Source organism: Bradysia coprophila, unplaced genomic scaffold (assembly GCF_014529535.1).
Source record: "Bradysia coprophila strain Holo2 unplaced genomic scaffold, BU_Bcop_v1 contig_358, whole genome shotgun sequence".
Classification (NCBI taxonomy): Eukaryota; Metazoa; Arthropoda; class Insecta; order Diptera; family Sciaridae; genus Bradysia; species Bradysia coprophila.
In genome coordinates this window covers 5,794,750-5,822,570 of record NW_023503616.1, presented here as the reverse complement: position 1 = coordinate 5,822,570, position 27,821 = coordinate 5,794,750, and the positions used below count along the sequence as shown (strand labels likewise).

The 27,821-nt window shown below is 35.8% G+C and overlaps 5 protein-coding genes across 10 annotated transcripts in view; 3 read left to right on the top strand and 2 right to left on the bottom strand.

Moving 5' to 3' along the window:
* LOC119081399 (flocculation protein FLO11) overlaps positions 1-1,104 on the top strand; it is an 83,927-nt gene extending 82,823 nt beyond the window's left edge. For 4 of the 6 annotated variants that reach the window (XM_037190286.1, XM_037190291.1, XM_037190287.1 and 1 more), the window contains one exon: positions 217-630. In XM_037190286.1, the coding sequence (XP_037046181.1) occupies positions 217-290 (74 nt within the window). In that variant the 3' untranslated portion in view covers positions 291-630. Of the gene's footprint in view, positions 1-216 lie in introns of all 6 variants that reach the window. The other 2 variants (XM_037190289.1, XM_037190290.1) reach the window with 1 other exon arrangement.
* A 4,681-nt stretch (positions 1,105-5,785) lies between these two features.
* Positions 5,786-7,174, top strand: LOC119081490. The gene is made up of 3 exons (XM_037190492.1): positions 5,786-6,384; positions 6,443-6,612; positions 6,682-7,174. Exons 1-3 carry the CDS (start codon positions 6,155-6,157, stop codon positions 6,795-6,797), a joined length of 516 nt encoding a protein of 171 aa, XP_037046387.1. The 5' UTR covers positions 5,786-6,154; the 3' UTR covers positions 6,798-7,174.
* Positions 7,175-13,481: 6,307 nt separating this feature from the next.
* On the top strand, positions 13,482-14,737 carry LOC119081467 (probable 2-oxoglutarate-dependent dioxygenase At3g111800). The gene is made up of 4 exons (XM_037190456.1): positions 13,482-13,742; positions 13,809-13,991; positions 14,055-14,325; positions 14,386-14,737. Exons 1-4 carry the CDS (start codon positions 13,521-13,523, stop codon positions 14,673-14,675), a joined length of 966 nt encoding a protein of 321 aa, XP_037046351.1. The 5' UTR covers positions 13,482-13,520; the 3' UTR covers positions 14,676-14,737.
* A 353-nt stretch (positions 14,738-15,090) lies between these two features.
* On the bottom strand, positions 15,091-18,057 carry LOC119081408. Its single transcript, XM_037190302.1, has 2 exons — positions 17,876-18,057; positions 15,091-17,808 (listed from the first exon to the last, which is right to left on the bottom strand). Exon 2 carries the CDS (start codon positions 17,771-17,773, stop codon positions 15,215-15,217), a length of 2,559 nt encoding a protein of 852 aa, XP_037046197.1. The 5' UTR covers positions 17,774-17,808; positions 17,876-18,057; the 3' UTR covers positions 15,091-15,214.
* A 2,420-nt stretch (positions 18,058-20,477) lies between these two features.
* On the bottom strand, positions 20,478-24,718 carry LOC119081437. Its single transcript, XM_037190367.1, has 6 exons — positions 24,317-24,718; positions 24,092-24,256; positions 21,933-22,106; positions 21,381-21,557; positions 21,170-21,316; positions 20,478-21,081 (listed from the first exon to the last, which is right to left on the bottom strand). Exons 1-6 carry the CDS (start codon positions 24,620-24,622, stop codon positions 20,605-20,607), a joined length of 1,446 nt encoding a protein of 481 aa, XP_037046262.1. The 5' UTR covers positions 24,623-24,718; the 3' UTR covers positions 20,478-20,604.
* Positions 24,719-27,821: the final 3,103 nt, after the last annotated feature.

Here is a 27,821-nt window from a genome sequence, read left to right as displayed (position 1 = left end):
GTGCAATTTTTGACGATTCTATACACCGCAAGTGATTAGATCGCTTTCCGTTCAAAGTATCAACTAGTGTCAAATTTACCTCGTTAGTTTAACATACAAATTTTGCTATAAAAGAGAACACAAGCCGAAGCACATAGCGTATTTTTGTCGTCACTGTCTCTAACAGCTGATTAGCCGTTTCTAACAGTTGATTAATTTTTATTTCCTTTTTTATAGCTGCTGCTGTACTAGCCAGTCAACAGGCTGCCGCTGTAGTAATTAATCCATTTCCACCCGGACCGACCAAATAGAATTCAATGAATTCTCGACCGACAATATATCCTCCCGCCAAGGATGACAAAAACAACAACATGAGTCGAGACAAAATGAAAACCGGCAGCTACGATAAATAAAATTGATGAGCGTAAGAAAGAAGAAAAGATGAAGAAGAGCTAAAAAACGAATGAACGGAAACAGTTCAAACAGACAGTTTTCATATAAATATTATGTGTATGATGGGAAATGAATCAATTGTGTTACGATCTATAGTGAAGATATAAATATGTGAAAATTGAACGGTGAGACAGAAGGATAATTAAACTTTGAAGTGAAAGACAGTGAATTGGACCAAATTAGAAAGAAATTAAATTTGAAAAAAAAAAAGTGAAAAGAAAATTGTGGACAAAATGTGAACGTGAAAATGTGTGTGAGAGAGAGAGATTTAAGAATGTAAACGGAAATCGTAAACACAATTTCAAAAAATAAATGTGATGAACTAATTAACTTAATAAATTGAATTAAAAAATTAATATTTATTTTCATATAACAAAGAGAGAGGAGAGAGAGAAAAAAATAAATAAGAAGCAAGGATGAGATCAAACAAGAAAAAGTTAAAATGAAAAAGAAAATGATAAAGTGGAAGAAAATTCAAATTATATTCGTGAAATCTTCGAGTATTTATTGTTGCTGTTAATTAGTGTAAATTATTTTATAAGTGAAAAAAAAAACTATTTAGAACTTTGACTAAAAACAAAAAGTAAATAATTTTCAACCGAAACTTGCAATTTTTTTATTTTTAAAGAATTGCTAGTTCCAACCAATATGATGATAAATAATTAGTACCTTAGTTCTAGATTTGTACATTTTTACTTTCTATTCTAAACTTTTACTTTATACAATCTTCTTGGTAAGATCAATTTTGTGTTAAATATTTTGATAATTTTTTTTCTATTAATATTATTACACACAAAGAATCTCCTTCAATTCAATGAAAGAAAACACACGTTTCGAATTAATGTATAAATGTCGCGCTATCGGACTATTAGTGTAAACAAACTGAATAACAAAGATAGTGGAAAAAGTCCGTATTTCGTAATGTTACGTGAAAAAATTATGTACACGCACGGAATTTCGAAAATTTACACATTTTCTGCCTTGTGGTTCACTCATTATTTATGAATTTTGCATGACTGTCAGGCAGTCAAGTTTCAGCAGTAATTTGCTTCAGCTGTTTTTTAGCTGATCTGCACACACAATCAAAACTTTTTATACTTGTTTAAACGGTTGAAGCTGCTAAACGCACGCGTGATAGCGGTAAAACCGTATAGAGACGTACAAACAGTTTCGATTGTTTGTGTGGATCAGCTGAAAAACAGCTGAAGCAAATTCATGCTGAAATTTCACTGCCTCTATCTGTATATGGAGAAACCAAAAACTCATGTAAAAGACAGCAACAGAAAAAGGGTCGGTTTTCAAAGTTCCGTGCGTGTAATTAATTATCCGATTCAATTGCCTATTGCTTGGACAAACGATTCGTTTTTATTTATTTGACTATTTGAACAAAACGTAAATCTATCTGGACATTTTTTTTGAAAAGAAAATTTGTTTTTTTTTTGTAAATATGAAAAAGAAGAATCATGGAAATGAGGAAAGTAAAAAAAAATATTAAAAATATCACAAAGGAAAATATAAAGAAAACTTGAAATTTAATTGAAATGAAATAATGTTTCTCTGCCAAGGAACAACGTTTTGAAAATTATTTCATTGCAAAAAAAACTATGGAAACTAAAAAGTAAATATCATAAACAAACAAACTAAGGAAAGATAAATCTGTAAGTGTAACTACTTACTCAACCGAACGTGTACATTTCTTTTTCTCTTTTAGATGTTAAGTAAAACAACAACAAAAAATAAATTTAAAATACAAAAAATATAAATATTTTAAATAATGACATGTCATATATTCACATAACTAATAAAATTGATAAATTTAACAAAAAAAAAACAGCTTTAGGTGTGGACTTAATATATTATTGAGAATTTAATAGTTGAAGTTGTGTATTGTATGCAAAAACAAAAAAGTAAAAAAAAAACAAAATGAATTTACGAATCCTATATTTACTAAAACATACAAAACAAAACAAGAAAAACGAATTCAAAACTTTATTAGTTTACATCATTTTAGACAAAACAAGTCATACATTCCTTCTAAAGACGATAAACGAAACTAAATCGAAAATGAATGAACATTATTCGAGTGTTGATTCATTCAGAACTTTTTATTTTTTGTTTTACGGGTATAAAACGGTGTATTAATATCGACAGTCAATCTGAAGAAGAAAATGAAATAATAAAACCGATCCGATATTCGGATTTTTTTTTTCAATTTTTATTGTCCCAATGATTCATTTTCTTTGTCATTTCAGTTCAGTTCAAATCTACCGAGTTTGTTATCTTTTTTTTGTGATAACCTGTTACGTACGGCTATCACTTGCTATCGAAAACGACCAACTCTGACTAATACGGTCTTTTACAGTGTTAAAAAGATGAAGTAAAAGATTTGAAATCAATTCTTTGAAAACACTTAGATCAATTACAGTAATAAATCCGATAATAAACAGCTGAAATTCTTCCTGTCTGTGAAAGGTTAATTTAAACATTTAGTTAATATTCCAAATCCAGACAGCTTTCTCGATTACCTTAATAGTCCAAATATAATTTGATATCTCTGCCCCCCCATTGAACAAAAATTTTCTTATGCTGTACAACGTTTTCCTTTGGTTCTGGTTCCTATTCTCTATTCATGTAATGCTTTACACTCAATTCAGGCAAATGATTCAATTGAAATAATGTAAAATTGTGCATAATCGTGGTGTAGTTTCGCAACTAACTCCAAGTTGTTAAAATATATCCAAATAGTCGATATCGAGATGTAAAGTTTTATGCAAATTTTTCTGTCGCAAAAGCATTGGAATTTATTCTACTAAGTGATAAGTAAAGGACAATTCTCCCAATCATGAATTTCTATGAATTCCCTTGTTTCATTTACTCATTCCCCTATTAATTATGAGATTACTTTATATACTTTCAATCTAGTATATCGATCGGGAAAACCGAACAGAAATTTATATTATTTCCATCTGCGTTACGAAACTCTGTCAACAGAATAATTTTTTATTTTTTTTCTCAAATCCCCAATCAACCATTTATTGAACATAAACATAGATTACAAAAAAAAAATATTCTCATTCACGCCTCAAACTTAGGTCACCATTTTTAAACGTCTCTATATGTACATCATGTAGCGTTGCCCATAAAAACGCTATGATAAAAAATTGCTATCAAAATACAGTTATTGAACAGACAAGGGTATAAGTAATAAATGTTAGTAGTGGCAAAAGAAACAAAAGAAAAATCGCTCTAAATCTAAAAAGTAAAAGAAATAAATAAAACTAAGAAAAAAATGAGAGAGAAAACGTTCTAGAAATTTCAAATTTTTGTATCAAGCCATAAAAAATAAATAAATAAAAAATTATAAAAAAAAAATTTAACTAAATGAAAGTACTATAATATATGTTTATGTAGTAGCTTGCAACAAAAAAGATGATCACACACAAAAAATAATATTTAAAAGAAAAACCACAACCATCACCAACACCCAACAATTAAATCGTCAAACATAACATTAATTATTGTAATTAACAAAAGGAATGTAAAGAATAAAAAAAAAATTCTTTGGAGATTATTATTTTTAAAAAAATGGAAAATTCGATCAATTTCAATGAATTTAATTTATACTTTAAACGAAACACACACACACAAAAAACACATTTATATATATAAATAAAAATGCAATGGAAGGCATCATTATATATATACATTGTATTACGCGGAAGCGACATTTAAAAAAACAAAGAAAATTTAAAAAAATGAATATAAATACAAAATGACATAAATGTGAATTTAAGTGTAAACCCTATACTGATAAATACATAAACAAAAAAAAGATTTAAAAAATAATAATGATAAATAATTAAAAAAAGCATAAATATTAATATTATGATATATATATTATTAATTATGGAATTATTATTAAAAAAAAATACAACAAAAAAATGTAATTAAAATTCGATTGAAATAGTTTTTTTTAGAAAATATATTATTAAAAAATCAAACAAATTCCGTCTTTATTTCATCTAAAGAGAATTTCATCTTCTGGAACGATAGTCCACATATTGGTCGGGTGAATTTTTCGTTTTTGGTCGAGACTCGAGATATTGGCTTCCCCCTTCCAAAATCGTGTTGTTTTGCCGTATTTCGGCATATTAATGCCAAGATACAAAAAATAAGAATGTACTTTCTTCGGGAAACTTTCAGACCTTGGTGGAAAATACAGGGTGATCTGTAGGTACTCCCAAAGGTCAGAGAACGAGAAATTTGCCAATTTTTCGCTTATGTCGCCTTTCCAATGCCAAAATACAAAATAAAAATAGTTTCTCGGGAAACTTTCGGAGAGTGTAGTTCTGATAAAAAGCTTTCTTAGTCCCAACTTTGTGGAAAATACAGGGTGGTTCAAGTGCTGCCGAAGATGAAAAGAAATTAAATTTGGGTTTTAATCAACTTTAGGCGTACGTTTTTGATAGTACAATTTACCCACTTAATTAATCGGGCAAACACATTATCAAGCATTTCGTGGTTCATGTTGGGACCACATATTTTACATAATTTTGTTCGAAATTGCTCGCTAGGTATAATTACTCGTAGATAAAAATACTAAGTGTCTCAGACTGTTCGTTATAACACAACATAATACCTTACTTGGCAATAACGGAAATGGTACTTCTTGTGTGTTTACCGACACACCATTTCAGAAGTACCATATCCATCATTTGCCCCATTGATAAGTGATGCGCTATTACATGCTAGCGTCCGGTAAGAATTTTCTCACAGTCACAAACAGTGATCATTTCACAGTTTTATCTATACAAAACTGCCTTCAGTTTAAATGCACTCATGTCATTTAAGCTGAAGGCAGTTTTGTATAGATAAAACTGTGAAATGATCACTTGAGGGTCTCAGACCGTCTGTGGTATCAGATTTTGTCAGATGTGACTACTATTTGCATCTGTTCCCATCACGTTTTCAACTGCATCTAGCAGTTCCTTCAAACGGGTGAAACAATTTATGAATGATCCCTGAATCCTCCTGATACAATAAACTTGTATGCGACGCTGTTCAAGTCTATTACAAAGTAATGATAAAAAGTTTTCAAAAAAATGTTTTCTAACGAGAGTTCATTACTTAAAATTAAAGTTTCTCGCTAATGAACAATCGAGTTCTCTAAGATTCAAAGATTTTGTGTTACTTCTGCTGTTAGTACTAATTTCTAGTTTTACTTCACAAAAGAGATTTCTTCGCTAATCCTGCTCGTCGTTGTCGATAACAAATGACTAAAAACGTACTCTCAACTATGTGAATACCAAGCAACTAAAATTCATAAAGCCGAAAATTAAACGATATACCTACATACAGAGCGAACTGCACATATGTTTTGTACGCCGACGCAGATGTGAATGTTTGGGAAAATCAGAAAATGAGAAAATTCCTCTCTCATGAGAATGTTAGAAAAACCTGGTCCTGTGAGTTATTGTTGTTATGTGCTTTCTGTAGTTGGCATTTACGTTTTTGGCTAGACTAAAAATTTTAATTAGAAACAAAATATTTTGCTAAAATAATTGTGTGAACTGTGATCTGATTGTTCTTTACTTGTGCAATGTTTTCCGATCTACGTGTGCATAAAATCCGATCGTGTTTATAAAAATTGGCTAAACCAACCAAATGTTTATTTTGAATGACCTATTTTTGACCAAGAAAAAACAATATTCGAAAATCTTCTATGAGTGGTTCCGATGGACTGGTCACTTGTGTCGGCGGATGCAATTCGGAGCTATTTAATAGCCGACGTGTTCATCGCCCCATTGTAAATACTTATGTGGATACAATCCATTTACATGATACAACTCAAGGTGTATCTGGGAAGTCTGAGCTCTGTTCGACTGGACAAAATCGTTTGCCTATGGTTAATGTACCAAATGTTAAAAAGTCGAGGAAACGCCGCGATAGAAGGTATCTGCTAATTCGACGACAACTGTCTTGATGTCATTTGAATATTTGAATATTTTAGGTTGTCCGGTACTCCTAATGTTACCACTATCAGAATTGATAATGATTCTGACGAGGATGAAACACCGAAATCTAGACCATTGTCACGACGATTTATGTTTTGGTTTTGTGGTATATTAATTATTATCGTTGGTGCTGCAGCACTACTATACGCAATCATTACAGTGTGCAGTAAGTGTTAATAAAAAAAAATCGTTTTTTTTTTAATTTATTTCAATTATGTTCCGATTTTGCTTCCAGAATCAATGGATAAAGTAACAAAATTCATCCAAACGGTAGATACAAAAGGAATGCTTACGGAATCTTGGAGAACGAAAGATTTCATGGAAAAGTCGAAGAAAAGTAACTGGATGTAATCTTGCTGCTTGGGATAGATATTATATTTGGAAAATTCTTCCATGTTAATCTGTACGAGTTAATTATTCGAGCAACCTTTTACCATCTATTTATAGAATTGCATTCAATATTGTGACGACGCTGTACTTGTGTACGTGTGACGATTTCTATATGTTAATTCAATTTTATGCGACGTGACGGACTGTTCGTTTTTTTTTTCGTTTTTCATTTTACTCCATTACACCTAACATTTGTAGCGATATAAGACAGAATTTTGTACGATTATTTATTTTTATATCCCTTTGCGGTAAGAATTCCTTTGTAAGTAGTTAGTCCAATGGACATGCATGACATGTTAGACTTCTAAATTCTAATTAAAATGTGTCTTAACAAAAAATTATGTGTAATATTATTGAAACTCCAAGTGTAGTTAGTGCAGTCTCCAAATGAACAATTAGAGCTTCTGAAGATGTCAACGTGTTATATTGTAATTCCATAGGAAAATCTTGGATTAGATTCAAATCTTTTTCAAATCTACTTTTTAATTTCAATCTAACTTTTGGTCAGATTATTTGCCTTTTGAAAATATCTTTCGATAGATTGAATCGAAATCTGCAAGACTAAATTTTGCTACATACTTCGATCAGAATTTGAATTCGTTCATCTAGTGTTGACTAAAACTAATTTCCTTTTTACATGCGTAATTAGAAAATTAGAAATACGAGTGTGGGATCCAATGACAGATGCCTAAAGTGGTGTGCTTTCATCCTTCATTATGCCAGTTCGTGTAGTTTGGTTTGATTGAACCCCCCTTGCTTCATTATTAACCTGTTACAGACGGCAAGCATATGACCAGTATTATTATCGGGTCTATTACTTCCATCGATCAAAGTATTTTTAATCGATTGATTTCAAATCTTGTACTTCAATTTTTTTAACATGCATTTTATACTCTACATGAAGGTCCATATTACCCAGAGTTTATTATTATTTTTGTCGTCTTTATCGATAACAGATGAGTATCCGTATGTGACAGCTTGGCTTCTTTATTTTGTGTGATTAGAAGTCACTTCTCCTTTTTGGTGGCATTTTACCGAATTATATCGGCTATCCATTGAATTTTTAAATCAATGTGAATTTCCTTGTTTGTCACGTAACGGTAGGCGTTGGTGATTACGCGGAGAAAGTTGTTTTATCTTGTTTGTATGATGTAATTTATTAGGTTGGAACAAATGGCGAACAAATGGTTTGAATATGAAGACAATTACTTCATACACAAACATCTGTGAACAAAAAGTTTTTTCCGAGCTCGTATTACTTCTCGATATTCTTCAGTCTCATATCTGAGTCGTAACCATCAAACATTACAAACATTTGTTTCTAATTAATTCGATGTTATCTTAATATCTTTACAAGTCTGAATCATGGCAAGCGTCCAGCGTAAGATTTCGTTTCAAAACAATGAAATATATATCGGCAGGGTGCTGCGGGAATTGGTCCACTTCGGAAATTTTGTACCTTTTGTATCTGACTATAATATGCTTGTCTGTCTGAGTCATTGAAAAATCTGCTCACAAAATGAAACGTAAATATTTCCAGACAACGTTCCTTTGTGTGGTCCCTTTACTTAAAATGGATGTTAGCTAAAAATTTCGAATTTACAACACAATACTGAAATGGAAATTTCAAATTTTCAATCAAAATTATTTCCATCGCAACATTTTTTGATTGCATCGCTGCTGGTTACGTCTCAATTCAACATTTCTAAATTTCCAAATCGTTTGCGACCATAACGTATCCAGTCGAGACTACCACTTTGTCACATAAACTCTATACAAACAAATTCATTCAAAATCAATCTAGTTACACATCAAATATCGCATTATACACGCGCACAAAGTATGCGCGTATGTTTTCATTGTAGTGTATTCGTGGACAGTTTTGTGGGCATTTTTATGATTTGCTGTTCATGCCCACAAATTTCAAAATTGAATACGAGCTAAAGTATTTACCGTAGTTCAACCGAACTGGGGAAGATCGATAGAGCTCAAGAGTCTTCCCCGATCTTCCCCATAATAACATTCATAATTATTGGTTTTATACATATTTGCACTATCTAAACATAGTCGTTCCCGTGATATATATCACGGGAACGATACCTTTTACTGAGTTCGTTCGCAATCAAAACCAATAATTATGAATGTTATTATGGGGAAGATCGGGGAAGACTCTTGAGCTCTATCGATCTTCCCCAGTTCGGTTGTACTACGGTAAATACTTTAGCTCGTATTCAATTTTGAAATTTGTGGGCATGAACAGCAAATCATAAAAATGCCCACAAAACTGTCCACGAATACACTACAATGAAAACATACGCGCATACTTTGTGCGCGTGTATAATGCGATATTTGATGTGTAACTAGATTGATTTTGAATGAATTTGTTTGTATAGAGTTTATGTGACAAAGTGGTAGTCTCGACTGGATACGTTATGGTCGCAAACGATTTGGAAATTTAGAAATGTTGAATTGAGACGTAACCAGCAGCGATGCAATCAAAAAATGTTGCGATGGAAATAATTTTGATTGAAAATTTGAAATTTCCATTTCAGTATTGTGTTGTAAATTCGAAATTTTTAGCTAACATCCATTTTAAGTAAAGGGACCACACAAAGGAACGTTGTCTGGAAATATTTACGTTTCATTTTGTGAGCAGATTTTTCAATGACTCAGACAGACAAGCATATTATAGTCAGATACAAAAGGTACAAAATTTCCGAAGTGGACCAATTCCCGCAGCACCCAGCGGATTTTTAAACAACGTTGCAATGGTTTTAATAGACATCATAAAGCCAATCAATGAAACGGAAGAACTCACAACCGTTTGCATCGTTTTCGATGGAACAGTAAGCAATCGTTACAGCGAAAAAAATTAAATCAGCGTTCCAATCATTACAAATACCGAATTCACTGATCGTTCAACTGGAATCCGATTTTGAAAAAAATTCATATTTCGGTTCCGTATACAGTGTGTTACTAGGAAGCTCAACAGTCCGTAGATGGTCAGACACAGCGGTGAAACATAAAAAATTCATCGGAATTGCTAGACGGGACTGAAAGCCAAAACCGACCAACAAAAAGTGTATTAATCGATGTATCAGTTTTACGCACATTACGTCGTCGTCGTTTTCTGAGTGGTATGAGTGAATTTATCAAAACTGCGGCTGTTTCTTCAAACGGATTGGAAATGTTGCCGATAATTACAGTCAAATCTATTTGTTTGAAGAAAACGAACTACTTCTAGATTATGTTGAATCGAATGCAGATCTGCCTATATCCGCTTCAGAGGACGTTATGGTACAGGCTGTGACGAGAACTCTCGATATCAAATTACAGATTCTAGATTTTGCACTTCAAGATTCGGAAATTGACAGCATTCTCGAGCTAGGAAAATGTATCGATGAAGCCATCAGCGACATAATATGTCCTGAATGAATGGCATTCGGCATGGTTAAAGAAGCCGAAATGTATGGTGAAAACATTTGCTCATCATTTACGAAAGGTAGACTGATCCGTTGTCCAAAACGTTTTGGGCTACCGACAAGTTGTTTGAGGATAATGGATATTGTAGCAAAACTGAAATCATTTCCCAAAAATGTTAGCTTAGGCACCATTCAATTCGTGCTCGAGAAGCAAATACACATTGTGCCTCGAACGAAAGTCTCCGGAAGTGTTAGAGTGCCGGGCTCAAAATCCATATCGAATCGAGTTTTACTCATATTGCACTCCGATGATACTCAAGTCATGATGAACATGTTGGAACGGATTAGTGAGAAATTTCGATGGATTGATAATGATCAAGTGTTTGTAGCAGAAGGAACTGGTGGAAAATTTCGACTAGCAAATTCGGAACAATAAATCGACATTAACAATTCCGGAACATCAGCTAGATTTCTGACAATGCTTTAGAACGACTTTAGTAATCATTCTTGGACAACGGCAGTCACAGAGAACGGACGTGTTTATGCGTTGCTCTCTAAAAGTGTTTCTTTTGTGTGGCTGTGTGTGAATTCATTTTCGATTTTGTCTAATTTCTGTGCCAACTTTTACGGCTTTGGTGTTTTTATTTTGCTGTAATGGTTAAATGGTGAAATTATTTTAAAGGTCTTATTAACGAAGTCAAAGTGTTGTTCTCGTAGGTCATTTTCTCTTTGATCAATAAAGTCGTTCTCGCCTCATTGTGCGATATCAACAATTGTGTTATTTCCTTTGTTATTTAACATGTGCTTCGTGGCGTCGGTGTACGGATTAACAATCGACTCTACCAGAAGCTAATGCTAAATTACGTGCTCGATTAATGTACGAAAATGACACATTGCCGTATGGCATCTGGCAGTCAATTTTAGTGCAGGTAAGGTACAAACGCCTCGGGTTCTCATTTGACACCCCAAAACCACATAGCAAATTTTTACAAATTTGCTGTGGTACAATCCCAAGATACAGAAACTATCTTGTACTCCAAAATGACCGCGAGGTTTAACAGATCTATTGATTGATACGTTGTATGGATGTCAAGGGATATGACGAAATACGAATCATTCAAACGCTACAACCTGCAACGCCAGAACGAGTTCAGTCACATGGTGGCATGGCGATTTATACGAAGAGGCAACTCATGGCCTATGGTGATTAGACACTTGCTATTACCTAAAACTAATAGCCGTAACCGTAACAAAGTCGGAAATATCAAAAAACCCAACATTCGCTTTCTCCATAAAAGAAACCATATCGACATAATGTCAATAGTAGAAAGAGCTACAACATGACAATGTTGATAGCGCCATCTTTGGGAAAATGTACAGGTCAATTAGTGATGGTTGTGGTATTCGCATACCACCCACGGCTTGGAGAATTCACAACGTATGGGACGTTAACACACGGTCGATTTGTGAACAATCTAAGTCGGGAGAGATATGATGTAAAATCACAGTCCATATGATCAAGAGACTTGTACAATAGCACAACAGGCCCATCTGAGGCTTAGGTGCTGGGCTTACACCCTCCCATCTAATCTAATCTAATCTAATCTAGTAATCATTCTTACTGGCAGTTCACAAATGAAAGAAAGACCAATAGGATCGTTGATTTTTGCATTACAATTGAATGTATGCAGCATAAAGTATTTAGAAAACGAAAGATGTTTTGCTTAATGGTTGATATAAAATCTACTACTTCATTTATGTTCGCAAACACCCTATTTACCACCTCTTGCTATCAAACATTCTGGCTTGAAGGGCGGTCTGTTGCATATTATATCTTCGAAACTGAGTTCAACATTTGTAACCTCAGTGGTGATGAGTGCACCATATGCTTCTGAACCTATGATCATTGAACTGGATCAAGAAATACCAACATCGTTACGCTTCATTCTAATGACCGTCAACTCATGGCCAAATTCAACATTCTTGTCGAACAGATGTGACTTCATGTGTTTAAGGTATGTCTGCTGTGACAGGAGGAACGGTCTCTGTACCCCGTCTCGGTAAAGACAGTCTCCAAGGAGATGCCAAATTTTGTTCGTTATTGCAGAGGATGGGCTGCGATGTAGTGCAAAATGATTGTTTACGATTGTAACAGGTGCACTTCAATTTCAATGTATCATCATCAACATGAAGTCTATGGCTGATGCTTTTATGACGGCAGCAGTTTTAGGTACAGTAGCGTGTGGAACTACTCGACTAAGAGGAATTTCCAATCAGCTAGTGAAAGAGAGCAATCGTATCGAAAGAATTGGAATTCCCTGCGGAGACGGTATGTGGGTCGAAGGAATCGGTGATTGGAGTTCGGAAAAGCGAAAAGAAAAATTGAAAAAAACATACATTCGTTGCCGCAACGACCACAGAATTGCTATGAGCTTTGCCGTTTTAGGATGTGTTTTCGAACAAAACATCATAACTGATAATCTTGTTCCGTGTGTTGTAGTCATTGGCATGCGTGGCTGTGGAAAATCAGTTTTTATTTATCTGTTATCGACATCAATCGCAAAAATGAGCGATGTTGTTTGGTTATTTAGCTCTTATATAGGGTGTATGCGATTATAAATGAAGTAGTAGATTTTATATCAACCATTAAGCAATACTTTCAACTTAAGTTCAGATTAAGGCGATGTACATGACAATGTAAACATTAACGCTTAAGAAGTAAAAGTTTTATTGATTAGATCATGATGTCGTTTCTAAAAGGTTAGCCTACGGTTTCCTATACATGACTATGTAGAGCTAACAGTTTTTTCGTCACTGACGATAGCAAATTATATCGCCGTCAGTAAAATATTACGAGAAAGATCACGTGAGAAACTAGTGCTTGCAACATTTAGATTACATTTTATGTCTAGACGTTTTGGCTGAGTTCATAAAAACCTAACAAAGTCGTGGGTAACGTGTTCTTTAATGTAAACTTTTGCATCTGTTGACGTGAATGTGTAGTTGACGAATTGGCTTGCATTAGGCATTGTTTCATCTTGTTTCCTGGACACTATATTGAATTGATCTGATACGAACTTAATATTTACCTCACGGAAACACATACTTTAATAAAAGCAGTGCTTTATGAACATCACTCTCAGCAGATAATATAATTATCATCATTACAAACCGTATTCATACAACAGAGATAAGAAAAGAAAAAGTTTGTCGTAAATGTTTTCTTAAGCACTAGTTACTTGTAGAAGTCGACGCATACAAAATGGGAAGTCTTTCTGTTCCAATAATTGATATTTCTTCACTAAATTCCAATAATTCAACCGACGAAATCGATAGACAAATTCACAAAGCGTGTGAAGAATGGGGATTCTTTTATGTAATAAATCACGGTGTGGATTTGGAATTGATTCAACAAGCTGTCGATCTGGGTTTGGAATTTTTCAATTTACCAAAAGAGCTGAAAAATATGGTCGCTAGAAGTGAGGTAACGTAAACATGTTAGAGATTTGTTCAAACTAACAACCATTCTAAAACCTCATGCTGTAAACAGAAGAACCTTCAAGGCTATTCGGATAGTGAATTGACTAAAAGAAAAGTGGATTGGAAGGAGGTGTTTGATTTCACTCCGGATGTTCCCGATACAGATGGTATTATCAGTATCGGTGTACATGGAAAAAATCAATGGCCCACTGAACCAGTTGGTTTTGAGAGAACAATGAAAAATTACTTAATGGTAAAACCTATATATACTAATAAGTCCGCACCTTAGTTTACCAATAAACACATCACGTTACAGTCCCTACAAAAATTAAGCCGCCAATTATTGCGATCTTGCATAAAGTCTATAAGCAATGAAGTAGACATTGTTGACAATTGCTTCGATGGAACTGGAGACACCAGCCTAGTTCGTTTGAACTTTTATCGGAGATGTCCCAATCCTGAGCTTCATTTAGGTGTTGGACCACACTCTGATCCAGGAATTATTACAATTCTGCTGCAAGATAATTCGGTGTCGTCGCTGCAAGTGTTGAAAGATGGCACTTTCTACGACGTTCCTCCCGTAAAGGGTAAGACTATTCTCTTAAAAATAGATTAGGTGAAAAAAAAGGTTAACTTTGTCCTCCTAGATTCGTTTGTTGTTAATATTGGAGATATGATGGAAGTATTTTCGAATGGCAAATACAAAGCACCAGTACATAGAGTTCTTACTAGTACTGACAGTGACCGCTTCAGCTTACCATACTTTTTGGCTCCATCCTATAGCTTTATCATCAGGCCGTTGAAGGGCACGTACAATGACGACAATCCTCCAAAGTTTAGATCGTTTCCTTGGGCTGAATTCAGGAAGGGTCGATATGAAGGAGATTTTGCTGACAAGGGTGAAGAGATACAAATAACGCGATACAAAATACTTTGAACTTTCTCATATAATTTCATCTGTTATCGACATCGACGACGAAAATAAACGATGCGCTAAAATGTGGTCTGATAGCATTATGTGTGAGTAAACCAATGAAGTTAAAAAATTTTACTCATTGCGGTCCGGAAAATGAGTAATTACTTCATTGACTATGTGAGCGTTAAACTTATTTTCTGGTAGCTTAGGGAGTAAACTAACTTACATAATTGTGAGGGCTCTGCAATCTACTTTAAATTGTCAAAAATATGTAAATCTCTTGAGCAGTAGAAGATGTTTGCTCAGTACACCATGGATATACTTACCATCAATGATTTCACCTACGTTGAAAATTCAAAAATGTCTACAAAAATTTAGTGTATACCGAGTCGGCTGACACCAATAATTCTGGCAGATCTAGATTAATTTTTAAAAACTTTATTTTAACTCATTTGATACAGTGGTTCATTTGTTCTTTATCTACAAAAAACAGTCCGTAAAAAATATGAGTAAAAACAAAAGTACAAAAATGTATTGTTCTAGCTTCGTTCTAGCGTTAACTAACAATCCTCGCCCGCCAATTTTTCATCTCTGTAGACCATTCGTCCCTCCAAAGCCATATTAACAGCGTTAGCTCGTTGCAAACACGACTTCAATTTGTGCTTATTCGGTCTACCTTCCATGTACCGTTTTCCGCAACAATCGCACACTATCTTCTGTTTGAGTGCGTGTACTTTAAACTTGTTACGATCTATCGGAATATTATGCATTCTGGCATGATGTTCCACTAAATTTCGCTTCGAAATACCATGAGCATCACAACAGCCGCATTTGTAGAGTTGGGTGAAGTTCAGATCGTAGTTCCAGCTGTGTACTTTTTTCATGTGTCCTTCCACCCATTTTTCTTTCATGTACAGGTCGCACATATTGCACTTTACTTTGACCGTGATTAGCCGAAAAATATTGCCGTCGATGGAGTCGTTCCGATGCTTTCTTGGATGTTTTTGGATTTCTATTCCGTCCAGACTGGTATCGCCGATAAATATATCCTTCTTTTTGGTGATTTTACAGATGCGACACTTGTAAATTTTTCGATATTTTGGTAAATGTTCAGAGTTTGGATGTGTGAAGAACGGTTTTTGTGTGACTTTTTGCCTAATCGCTGGCTCCGGATGCAGTAGCGGTTTTCCATCAACCGAAACGAATATTAACGATCTGTGTTGTTTAATATGCTCTGTGAACGTTTCCGGTTCGATAAATTTTAGGCAAGCCGTACATTTGATAACGTTCTTAGTTCCAATCAACTGAAACAGTTTTTCCGATTTCGAAACTTTGTGATTTTTGCGATGCACCTGTATGTTGTCTTTTGAAACCACTGCCTTACACTTTACGCACTTGTGAAGCTCTGTACTAACGGGTTCCGTATGTTGAATGCGTGTTCTATTAAAATCTTTAGCTTCAGAACATCCTCGAATGTCGGCAATTGGATTGGTTGGACCAATCTCAACGAGTCGCTTTGTGTGGGAACGCTTCTTATGCTCATCCACACGGCCTTCGGGAAAGAATTTTTGACAAATGCCGCATCTTTCTCTCAATACTCTACCAGTGGCTTCGAAAATGTTGATTTCAATGGGAATCTCAAAGTGCCTCTTCACATGGTGTTTGACAAGGTTCGGTTCCAAAATGTCATGAGCATCACAAGCAAAGCATTTATATACCTTGAAAGCCATGAGTTGTTGGCTAATATCGACTGGAAGTGTTTCAGTTGGTAAATTCTCTGACTGGTTCCCAGTTAATGGTTCCTTCTTCGCACTAATGGCTATGGATTTGGAGTGAGCTCTTCGCATGTGTCTTTGAAAATGATTTTTATTAAATTGCATATGACAGATCGTGCATCTTAATTTAACCAATTTGTTTTTCGTTCCCGAATCCAAAAGATAGAAGTCATCGGTTAAAGCATTCAATTGAAATGGCTGGTTCAAATTCGTTCTGTGGTGTTCCAGATGATGTTTCATTTTATTTTGTTCCAAAATGTTTTTTTCCTCACAGATTCTGCATCCAAATAGCATCGGTGCTTCTGTGTGTGCATTTTTATGCTCCCTGTACACTTGCAATACATATTTGTCCTTTTCAAACTTTTCATTAGCCAATGGATGATTGAATTTGGATATTTCAGCTTCTTGACCTTTCTGACACAACTGCAAATTCGTAAGCTGCAACACTTTTACACTACCAATATTGACCAGAGCCGGGCCTTGCGCACGTCTGTGACTATGTCCAGTAAAACGTGCCTTTGTGATATGATTTTTGCATGCGCTGCATCGTACAAATTTATCGGATTTTTCGACAATAAATTCGATTGGAATTCCTTTATGCTTCTTTGCAAAATGTTTCTTCAGAATTTTTTCGTTTAAGCATTCCTTTCCACAAATGTTGCATTTTATCACCATCATATCATTTGCATCAGGTCTATCAAAATCCTCGGAATTTTTCGAATTGAGCTGATAGCCTTTCAGATGAACTTTAGTTTTGTGCTTGTCGAATTTTTTTTTACACAGTTTTGCTCCACAACTGCTACATTTAACCCGTTTGCCGGGTTTTACTTCAAAATCAGGAGGAATATTGTTATGTTTGCGTGTAAAATGCTTTCTTATTAAGTTTTCCGGCAGTGGTCCAACGTTACAAAGTTTGCAGAAGTAATTTGGTAAATCAATAGCATACGGATCTTCATAGGATTGACCTGTGTTTTGTTCTTGGTTTTGAAGGACATCATTTTCGAGTGACTTGTGCCCATTAACAGCTTTCCCGTTATCGTTAACAGTACAACGACAAGCGTGGGCTTTGTTTTTATGTTTCTCAAACCTTTTTCTCCTAATTTTCACCCTGCAGGAACTGCACTCGACAAATAGCATGGAGTTTACGAAATCATACTTCACCGCAACGTTTGGATGCTTCGACTTGAAATGTCTTTCGAGTGATTTATCAGTGAACTCAGTATAACCTTCACATATTGTGCAACATTTCCTTTTTACATCAATTGGATGTATGGTTCTTGTGCGGACGTTGCAAGGACAACTGTTCTGAGCCTCTGATACACAGTTGCTGTCCACACTACTCATATCAAGGAAAGTGGCTTCTGACGCTCTTGTGCAGTCTATGAAACAATCGAAATTACTCGAAGTTACCAAAATGCAGTTATTCAAAAACTGACAAAAGCAAACCTTTTGCAAAGGAAGTGATGCTTCATATACTTCTTAATACAGCTTTTATATCTACTAGTTTCCGAGGAACGATCGACTTTTTAAAATTTTGCTCGCAAAATTATGATCAAAAATTGGATATCTAGAAAACTTCTCTCGACAAAACGTTTTTGGTGACATTTCGGCCTCACCACTGTTTTACTTTAAACTTGGTATCAGATTAGCAGAGAAATGATAAATGTTTTGATCGTATTGATTCGCAATGAAGTGACCAATTCGTTATTTTGCGCTACGATATCGAAATGTAACCTTACTGCCACTTTTTGACGCAATTTTTTTTTGTTATAATTTTCTTCCTAAAATTTTTCTGGTAAGATTTTTGTTGATAAAACTTTCGCATGCTTTCCTCATCAGCTGCCATTTGTGACGCATATCTTTTTGCGTGTCGAATCTGTAAGCGTCACCTACACCGATATCAGTTCTTTTGTAAGTGGATAACAGGACTTGCGTCACACCTCCACTGTAAGGGGTTTTGGGCGATATCAGCTCTTTTGTAAGTTTAGATTTTTTAGAATTTGGTCGCAGATAATAGACAATTATATTGTGCAGTTTGAACGAAAATATTCTTCTTACAAAACTGTATAACTTTCTCTTTCATCTCTTCCAGCTTTCATTGACGAAAATCGAAAATTTTGAGAAAAATTGAAAATTTGAGGCACTTAAAACGCTCATAGCTCCCAAACAGACGACTTTTTAGGAAAACCATGAAACATGTATCGACTAGAATCTAAAACTCTTTAACTTTGTCTTTTACACGAGGTTTCCATCTGTCGTATTTTCCGAGTTATGGCTGACATAGCTCGCACTTAAAATACTCATAGCTCCCAAATAGACGACTTTTTAGGAAAACCATGAAACATGTATCGACTAGAATCTAAAACTCTATAACTTTGTCTTTTACACGAGGTTTCCATCTGCCGTATTTTCCTAGTTATGGCTGACATAGCTCGCACTTAAAACGCTCGTAGCTCCCAAATAGACGCCTTTTTATTAAAACCATGAAACACGTGTCGACTGAAATCTGAAACTCTATAAATTTGTCTTTTAAACGAACTTTCTATCTGCCATATTTTCTGAGTTATGGGTCCTATAGCTCAATGGCTCAAAACGCTTCACCTTCCATGTGCATTGTTGTGTACAAAATGATGTGATTAAAATTCGTTGATATTTTGTGTTTTTATGCGTTTTTATCATTGAAATTGGTTAATATCAGTAAATTAAGAGTGAAAATGTGTCGAATAATGCGAAATTATTGCGAAAAATTTGAAAAATGTCTTAATTTTGTAGCGGTCAACTACTGCAACAAGACTGGTCAGGTATTAAAACACTCGTTTTTTTGTGGTCAGCTGCTGCACCAAAAACAGTGTTTCAGTAAAATTAGTTTTTTACAATAAAAATTAATTAATTGTCAATAGTTCTGATATTCTACGGAATGGGAACAGACAAAATTAAATTCTGACGAAGGAAAAACTTAGCTTCATCCAAATCATCTTGAGATACTGATGACCAAAGTTGAAAAATTGCTTAGCCGGTCAGCTACTACATCGTTTACCTTATAGATCCGATGGTCAAAACCGAATATTTTAGCATAATTTCTAAGTTTCGTGTCGAGTAACTGACAATTTCATAAATTGGTCGAAAATAACAAAATTGTAGTACAAGGTTGTACACGCAGCTGTACTTTGAAAGGCACAAACAGTAAAGATAGAGAGAATTGGTTAGTATTCCCCTCCGTATGCATCAACGCAATACAACTGACATGCGAGAAAAAAGTATGTTTCGGGCCAAGAACTGTTTGTCCTATCATATGTTTACAGCTCGAGTACCTGATCAAACACTCACTTCTGTTCATAAACTCCACTTTGGCACACATCAATAACATGTCAGCGATAGTTGTAATCAATGAATGATTTACGCTGATTTTATTTAACTAATGACGAGATCAGCGCTGACCTCAATCAACGGTGAAATCAGCATTGAATATCATCGATGATTTCTCTAATCACTGAAAGTAATTTACATCGTTCTATTGTTGACGGTGACCACAATACAGTAGTCGAACGGAACAGTTGGAATGAAATGGTTAGTTCCTTCAAGACAGAAATATTGGGATTTGAAATATCGAAATGGCATACATTAGGAAAACATTGAAGCTCTTTGCCTTCTTTTAAGGTGAAAACGAGGAAACGAAACGTAACACAGAACACAATCACAGTGAAAATGCTTATGAAACTAGTAAAGCTGCAATTACCTTTTCGTTTCTTTCCATATTAGTCCAGTAGCCATGAAAGGTGCACGTGATGTCTTGGGTGATTTGGATAGCTCTTGGTACCCTGAAAAAGAAAAGTTCGAGTGCCAAGCCGAAATCCTGTCAGTTTTCGGGAAAAGGAGGGAGAAAGACTGGAGTGCACTATTTAGGTTTTCGACCATTTTCGAATTGCAATTAGATTGTTAGGATCGGCAATTACAATTGCTCGTGTGCCTTCTGCATGAGACATTTTATGCGATTTTTTAGTGTGTGTACATGTACACTGCAGCAAAAGAAAAACCACTGGAATTCGGATCCTTTAAACAAATTTATTCCACGTTCCGGGGTCAACACACAAAAAAATCAAACACAAAGAAAAAACACAAAGCCTGGACATCTTGGCATTATTGATATTCCGCATTTAAACGGCCATGGAGTTGAATTAATTTCGTTTCTTATCAGATCTTTTAGTGTGTCGACTGGTGCTCGTTTTCTGTTTGACTGTCTGTCGACCGCTTTGTGTCTCATTCGTATTCACCTCACCGTTGAACTTCTTAATCAAATCCGGGCAGTTCAATTGCTCTTCTGACTCCCATGAATCATGTTTCTCTCCGTAGCCCTTCCAGCGTATCAAATATTGTCGACTTTCACCTTTAACCTTCTTAACGCCAACGATCTGTTCGACTTCCCATTCCACATCCGAATTCGATGAACCATCTTCCGCATACGATTCATACGATTCATCGTCATCATCTGACATTTCAACGATATCCTTCACCTTGAGGTAACGCGACTCCATGTCTGTATCGGAGTCTTCCCATTCATCCTCCATTTCTCTGGATTTGCGTTTTCGTCTCTTTTTCCGTTGGGTTTTAGGTTTGTATTCAATTCGTTTTGGTTCTGGCGCGCAGTCTGGGTTCTGGAAAGATGTTTACGAAACGTCAACACTTGTGAGTATTCAGGGAGTTTCAGTACTTCGACCTGTTTCGATCAATCAGTGTACCTACCTGTTCAACAAATTGATCCAAAAAAACCTGGCCCACTGCCGCGGTTCTTGTCGCTGTTTCCCACGTTTTACCTTTCGAATGGTCCTTCCATTTGATGAGATATTTGCTGTGACCATGGGCTTTCTTATGCTCAAGAATTGCTTCCACCTAAACAGAAGTAGAAGATTGACCGATGCAAATTGTGGTAAGGAGTCGATGTAAATGTTCGAACCTCGGTTTCCTCCAGAAACGCTCTTTTCACCTCTTCTTCGTAGTCACTAACTAATTGCGGGCAAATTCGTAAGAGCCGATTTTCCCCCACCCAGGTTTCACCTTTGGAAAGGTCTTTCCATTTAACAAGATATTTTTTCTTGCCATGAGGTTTCTTATGCGACACAATGGCTTCCACCTGAAAACATTTTTGTTTTTCGTAGTTTCGGACTTTTTGTATGATATGTGGGTGTGTGGATAACATAACTCAAGAAATGAGTGTGGTGAATGTAAATTTCATCTGTGAGCTGCGCGAATCGACCAAGAAATCACACATAATATTTTAATAATTTCTTATTGTAATTCCTGGAAAAATTGAAGTGGTCTGGAGAATCTCCTATGGACCTGAACGTTAAAGGTATTGCATTTGCATGTGGTGCTCCTCCTACATCAATCAGATACAATTCTTATGAGGATCCCTTATGAGGATATTATAACTCACCACACCATACCAATATTTTCTTGAGTTGTACTGTCCCACCAATTTTCTATCGCAAAATTATGACATTCTTACCTCGTCCTTCGGTTCTTCTTTTTTTAGCTGTCTGAAAAGTTTACGGAATTCTCGACCACCGAATTTTCGGATTGTTCTTTCCGACTGCCAAGTTTCGCCTTTGGTGTGGTCTTTCCATTTCACCAGATATCTCATATCGCCGCCGTAGTTTTTGTGCGACAAAATTGCTTCGATCTAAAACGTTTGTATTAGTTTCGAACATAAAAGGGACCCGTACGAAGGGTGTCTTGTCTTGTACAAAATTGTTAATAGTTCATGACATATAAGGAATATCGGTTGGGGAAAAGTGCACCAGCCGCTTCAAGTCGTCCCCCAACGCCCCTCTGAATAATTCCCCCAAAATTAAAAATTGAAAATGTTGATAAAAATAAGATTTGATTTGTGCCTTCGGATCAAAATTCGACATCTTTCGGCACCCACGATTGACAAGTGATTGCTAAGAAAAAGTGAGATTGTCGTACAGTTTCGGTTTTGTTTTTCGTCTCACTATGATCTTTTGGACACAAAAAACGTCGTTCGTAACTCGTGAAGAAAGCAGAATTTTTTCAGGACACGTCTTAAGGTTGTACTACTCGGCTTAGTCTCGTTAGGGAAAGCTTCAGACTAGTCCTGAAAAATTCTACTTTTCGTCACTAGTGATGTAAAATACTAATCTACTAACCCAGAACCTTAATATCTGTAATTCTATCGGAAACATCAGGGCTGCCACTGTTTAAAATGGCTCCTATTTCAGAATTTTAGGAGGCTTAATTTTAGGAGAATTTTAGGAGTGGTGACAACTGTTTTAAGGAGATTCTTGTTTGGCTTTAGAACTGTTTTAAGTAATGTTTGAAGGATGGAACACCAATAAAGTGTGTGATTGAGATAGAACTCTAATATAATATTCAAAAATGTAAAATGGAACGATGGAATTGACAACTTCTGTGCCGCCGGCGAATTTTCCATGAATTGGTTCAATGGAATTTTTTTTAAGTGTCTTTAGCTCCATTTTAGGATGTTAGAAGTTTTAGGTGATTTTAGGAGGATTTAGGAGAATTTTTAAATTTTAGAATTTCTCTAGGAGTAGTGGCAGCACTGGAAACTATGCGCGCTTTTTAGATTCAAAATTTATGTCACAATTCGGAGGTGTTAACCTCTATAAGATGATAGGGGAAGACAGCACCGAATTTAAAACAGAAAATTTGTAGAAACCCCAGCTGTGCCTCAAAATCGTTTTGTATTGGTGCCTCGATTTCTAAGTAGTTACGACTTCAACAAATTATTATCTTTTAAAGAAATTGTGCGTCTCCCTTGGGCAGCCCGTTTAACTACCCACAATGATAAACATTATATGATGGCAGATCTAGTGAATTACCATAGACATTATTGGACCATTGTCCAGGGCGTTGGAGTAAAATAAATGGCTGGAAGACTCAAGTTGTAACCAGTATTTTTATCCTATTTCCAATCTTTATGATGATTTGATACTTTTAATACCAGTGTCTGTGAAACTGAGCCTAAAAACATTTTCGCTCGCTTCGCTCGTGTAGTACAGGTATAGATTCTATTACCGATTTCAAAGTGTCTTACTCTCGATTGGGTGAAATGTTTCTCAAGAATATGACGAAAACCAACCGGGAGTGGATGTTTCTCCTATTAAAGAGATGAATTCGATATTTTCTGAGTGAAGAATCTAATTCATTGGTATTTTTGTAGCGGACAGCTCTCTGATCTGGGTGTTAATCATTAGTTCACTTTCACACCCTTTTCGAATAAAATAATGTCGAAATCCCCTCCAAGTCGAAAAGCTTATAATAAGCTCTGGATCATGATAGATCGATCTGCCTGCGACTGGATACGTTAATGAGGTTTACGGATGAATCAAAAATTCGGGAGACTACTTCCTGACCTTACAACTTCTATCAGGAAAATTTCCACGTTTTGATCTCGTAAGTCTAAGGAGTTCTCCACTCCAGACTCTCGACACAACTGGTCGGACCACGTTGGCTCACTAAACCCACTCGTGTTGGAACTCAGTCGTCCATTTGACTAAATCATCTCTGTGCACAACCACAAATAAAGGCTTTGCCCTAAATCACGGCCACTTGAACGCGATTGTAGACGTATACAAGACCCCGGCATTACGTACGGGCCTGAGCTACAGATGGAGAGTGTCAAACCTCATTCGCTTTCTTCTCTTCTGCAACGAATTTATGGAAAGCCTCCGGACAGAGCCGTAGCGTTTTTTGTCCAGATATCCATGATTGACCTCTGGCGGTGTCTTTCCATTTCACACGATATTTCTTTTGGCCAAAACGTCTTTCGCAAGCTAGAATGGCTGCAACCTACAACACGTTTGTATGTCCAACAACCGAAAATGTTTTGTGTGACAACAAAATACGTACCTCATCTGCCTTCTTAGCAACGTTGATCAGAGGCATATCATCTGAATCCGTATCAGATTTTATTTGATCGTCACTGGGTTCAGCTTCACACGATCCCTCATCATCATCATCATCACCTCCACCATTCTTCGCAACATTAGTTCTCTTGTTACTGGTGTCGGTGTCGCTCCCCGATCTCTCCGATTCGCTAATCGTATTATTTTCTTCCGTCGATTCATCATCACTGCTCACATTCACTGCCTTAGACTTCTTAGAGTTACCATTGTCTTTGGTGGTTGAACGGCGTTTATTTCTTGTTCGTCCCATTGCAAACGATTTTTGTTTATAAACACACGAAAAACCCTAACCTCTAGGATATAGCATCTAAAACTGACAGTTTGAATCATGTCAAGCGAAGTGACAGCACATTAAGGATGCTTACAGCGACATCTAACGATTTATGTCTAACATGACAGAGTCTGCAAGTGTCGATAAATTTGAATTTGAAAAACAGTTTCTATAAGTTGTTTTATTAGCATCTCTCTGGCGATAAAATGATCCCAGTGATCGGCGTAACCTCTTCATAAACATAAAACGAAAGATAACTCGAATACAATACGACCCATCCAACTAATTCCCTTGAAAGTAAGTCATGGGTCTTACAAAAGAAAATACACCGTACCAATGGCTCTATATCGGTCCCTAACAGCCGCCGTTTGTTTACATTTTGTATGGAGAATTTCAAACACGGCGGATGTTAGAGACAGTTTTTGACAGATAAAAAATGTTAATCTTTTTCCTGGTATAGTATAGAGCCTTTGACCGTACATAACACGTTCACGAAATGTGATGAAAAAACGTTAAATGTTACAATTTTGTGCTCTTTGTTAACATTATAACTTGAGTAAATCTCAACCGATTTTCAAAAACTTTTTTCCATCGATGCCTAAAATTCTTATCCTTAGGTCAAGTTCGAAAATCGGTGGTATCGGTTCAACCACTGGAAGTAGTTCTCAGAAGAAGTCTTTTCGACTCTTTGTTCACACGATAACTCTCTTGTGTAGCAAAACGATGTTGAAGGGGAGTAAAGAGATAATTGTTATGCGATGCCTGCCCTACCCTAGCAATTTATTAATCCCAAGTACATCGGATTCACATTTATTTGACATGGACAGTGTTGTGTGTGGGTCACGAAGAATCTTTCCTTCCGAATTTGTATTTCATTTTGCAGAGAGTCGAAGGACTTGATGAAAATCGCGCTGTTTCAATTCACCGATTTATTCGAAAATCACGACGGAAAGAACAATTTCAAAGTGTTGCCGTAGATAGATTCCGCAAGTTCTTCCTCATTTTCATTTCGAATAGCAACCAAAACTTCTAGCACTTGAATGATCTGGAGAGGTTCACACCGACCATCAACGAGAGTATCTTCGGTCCATTTCTACTTCTTCTTTACGGTGAGGAATACATTTACGATACGTTTAAACCATATTTAGAAGATAAAATAATGTCAAGGGTCTTACGCCATAGAAAATACCGGAAAATGTCTTTTTTTAATCGATTCAGAATACAAATGTGGAAACGCCGCTCTTTTGTTAGTGAATTAAGTTTGCGTTACCGTAGTCGAGGTTAGTGTATGCGTGGTTAGTCCGCTGCCAAAGCGTAGCGTATAAAAGTAGGCTAAAATGCAGTATAGGTGAACAGGGGGGATCGGCGATTTTTTGACTGTGAATGGTAGAGAAATGTCCCCTGACACCATTTCAGGCGAAATTAGGGCGCGGAAAGAAATTTTAATTTTTTCCTTTTCCTTGTACAAACAATATTTTTCTTTGACTCAAATTAATTTTCCTTATACAAAGTGACAAAATTAAAATTGCTTTCCGCGCCCCAATTTTGCCTGAAATGGTGTCAGGTGATATTTCTCTACTATTCCCAATCAAAAAATCGCCGATCCACCCTGTTCACCTATACTGCATTTTTGCCCAAAGTAATCTTTTTCAATTAAGGCTATGATCAGTGACAAATCCTGTTTTTCTGGAATAGCTCCCAGATCCTTAGTCCCACATAGCTCATCTTCGAACTTAGCCTCGGGAATTTAATTCTGCGTCGAATAAAACTAATTTCATTAAAATCAGTTGCGAATTACTCAAGTTATCTTGCCCCCCACGAAAAATATTACAAACATTTAACGAGTTTTCACACATTTTTCAGTCAAGGGAATTTTATCATACAAACATTTTTCGCTGTTTTGTGGCGTAAGACCCTGACTTTCAGTCAAGGGACCAAGGAAAGTACATGAGGTAACAATTTTGTGTTTTTATAGCTTCTGTAAAACTGTCTAGAGTTTGTAGAGTGTAGAGTTTGTATAGAGTGAATGCCGAGTATCACAAAGTTGTTTCCGAAGTAAGGAAGTAAGTAGCAGCATCCAATGTATTCTGAATTACTTTACTACTTCTACTACTTCCATGCGAAAGTTGATTTACACATACGAAAATTAAAAAACGAACCAAAACATGGACGTGGACATGGATCATTTTTGCAGGCAGCAAATCGCTATGTAATGGTCAACTTTCGCATGGGGCTGGTAGTAAAAACGTTTTTCAAACTTTCCTGATTTATTGAACTCGTTTTAAACTGAATGTCACTAACTGACATCGCTAGTCAGACTAGCCTAGTCTTGTTTCACAATGCATAGTCGTCCCATCGGATTTTTCAGACAGATTTCATCAGCTCTTTCCCAAAGCGACTCTGGAAATGACAGTCAAGGTCAATGCTAAATGATTGAACTTTTCGTTCATTCGAACAATTTCTAGCGAAATCGTTTTATATATCCAAATATGATAAATAATAAATATCGATGAAAGCGCGGCGTTGCTTTTATCTGTGTATGATGATAAATAATGAAAGTACAGGAAATCGATGTAATCTCTCCTGCCTATAATTCTTCGAAATTGGACCGTTATCAATTGATATTCATTTTATCAATACTTTGCGCCGTGATATAAAGGCTGAACGTAGAATTGAAAGACAGACTTCCTTTGATAAAATGAACAGAAATTTAATCGTTGTGCTGCTTATCGCTACTAGCTTAATTGCTGGTCAATCTGCTAGAGAATTTTTTTGTGAATTTAAAAGTGATGGAGTGTTTGAAGAGAATGTCAAACAAAGTCTGTTACGACTAACTGAGAGCCCATTCATCCATTCAGACAGATGAACGCTCATTCAAGTCAGATACGACGGATTGACGGACTTTTTCCGAAACTGGGAAGAATATCGGAATGGATTTGGCAGCGTTGATAGTGACCATTGGCTTGGAAATAATTTCATTCACCAATTGACAGAGAATAACGATTATCAGTTGAAAATTGAAGTGACTGGTTTCCAAGAGAACGAATTTGCTTTTGCCAAATACTCTCCATTCCGAATTCGTACGGAGGACGAAAACTACAAACTCTACGTTGGAAATTTCACTAGTGAAGGGCAAATTAGTGACTCTCTTACATATCATAATGGAGCAATGTTCACT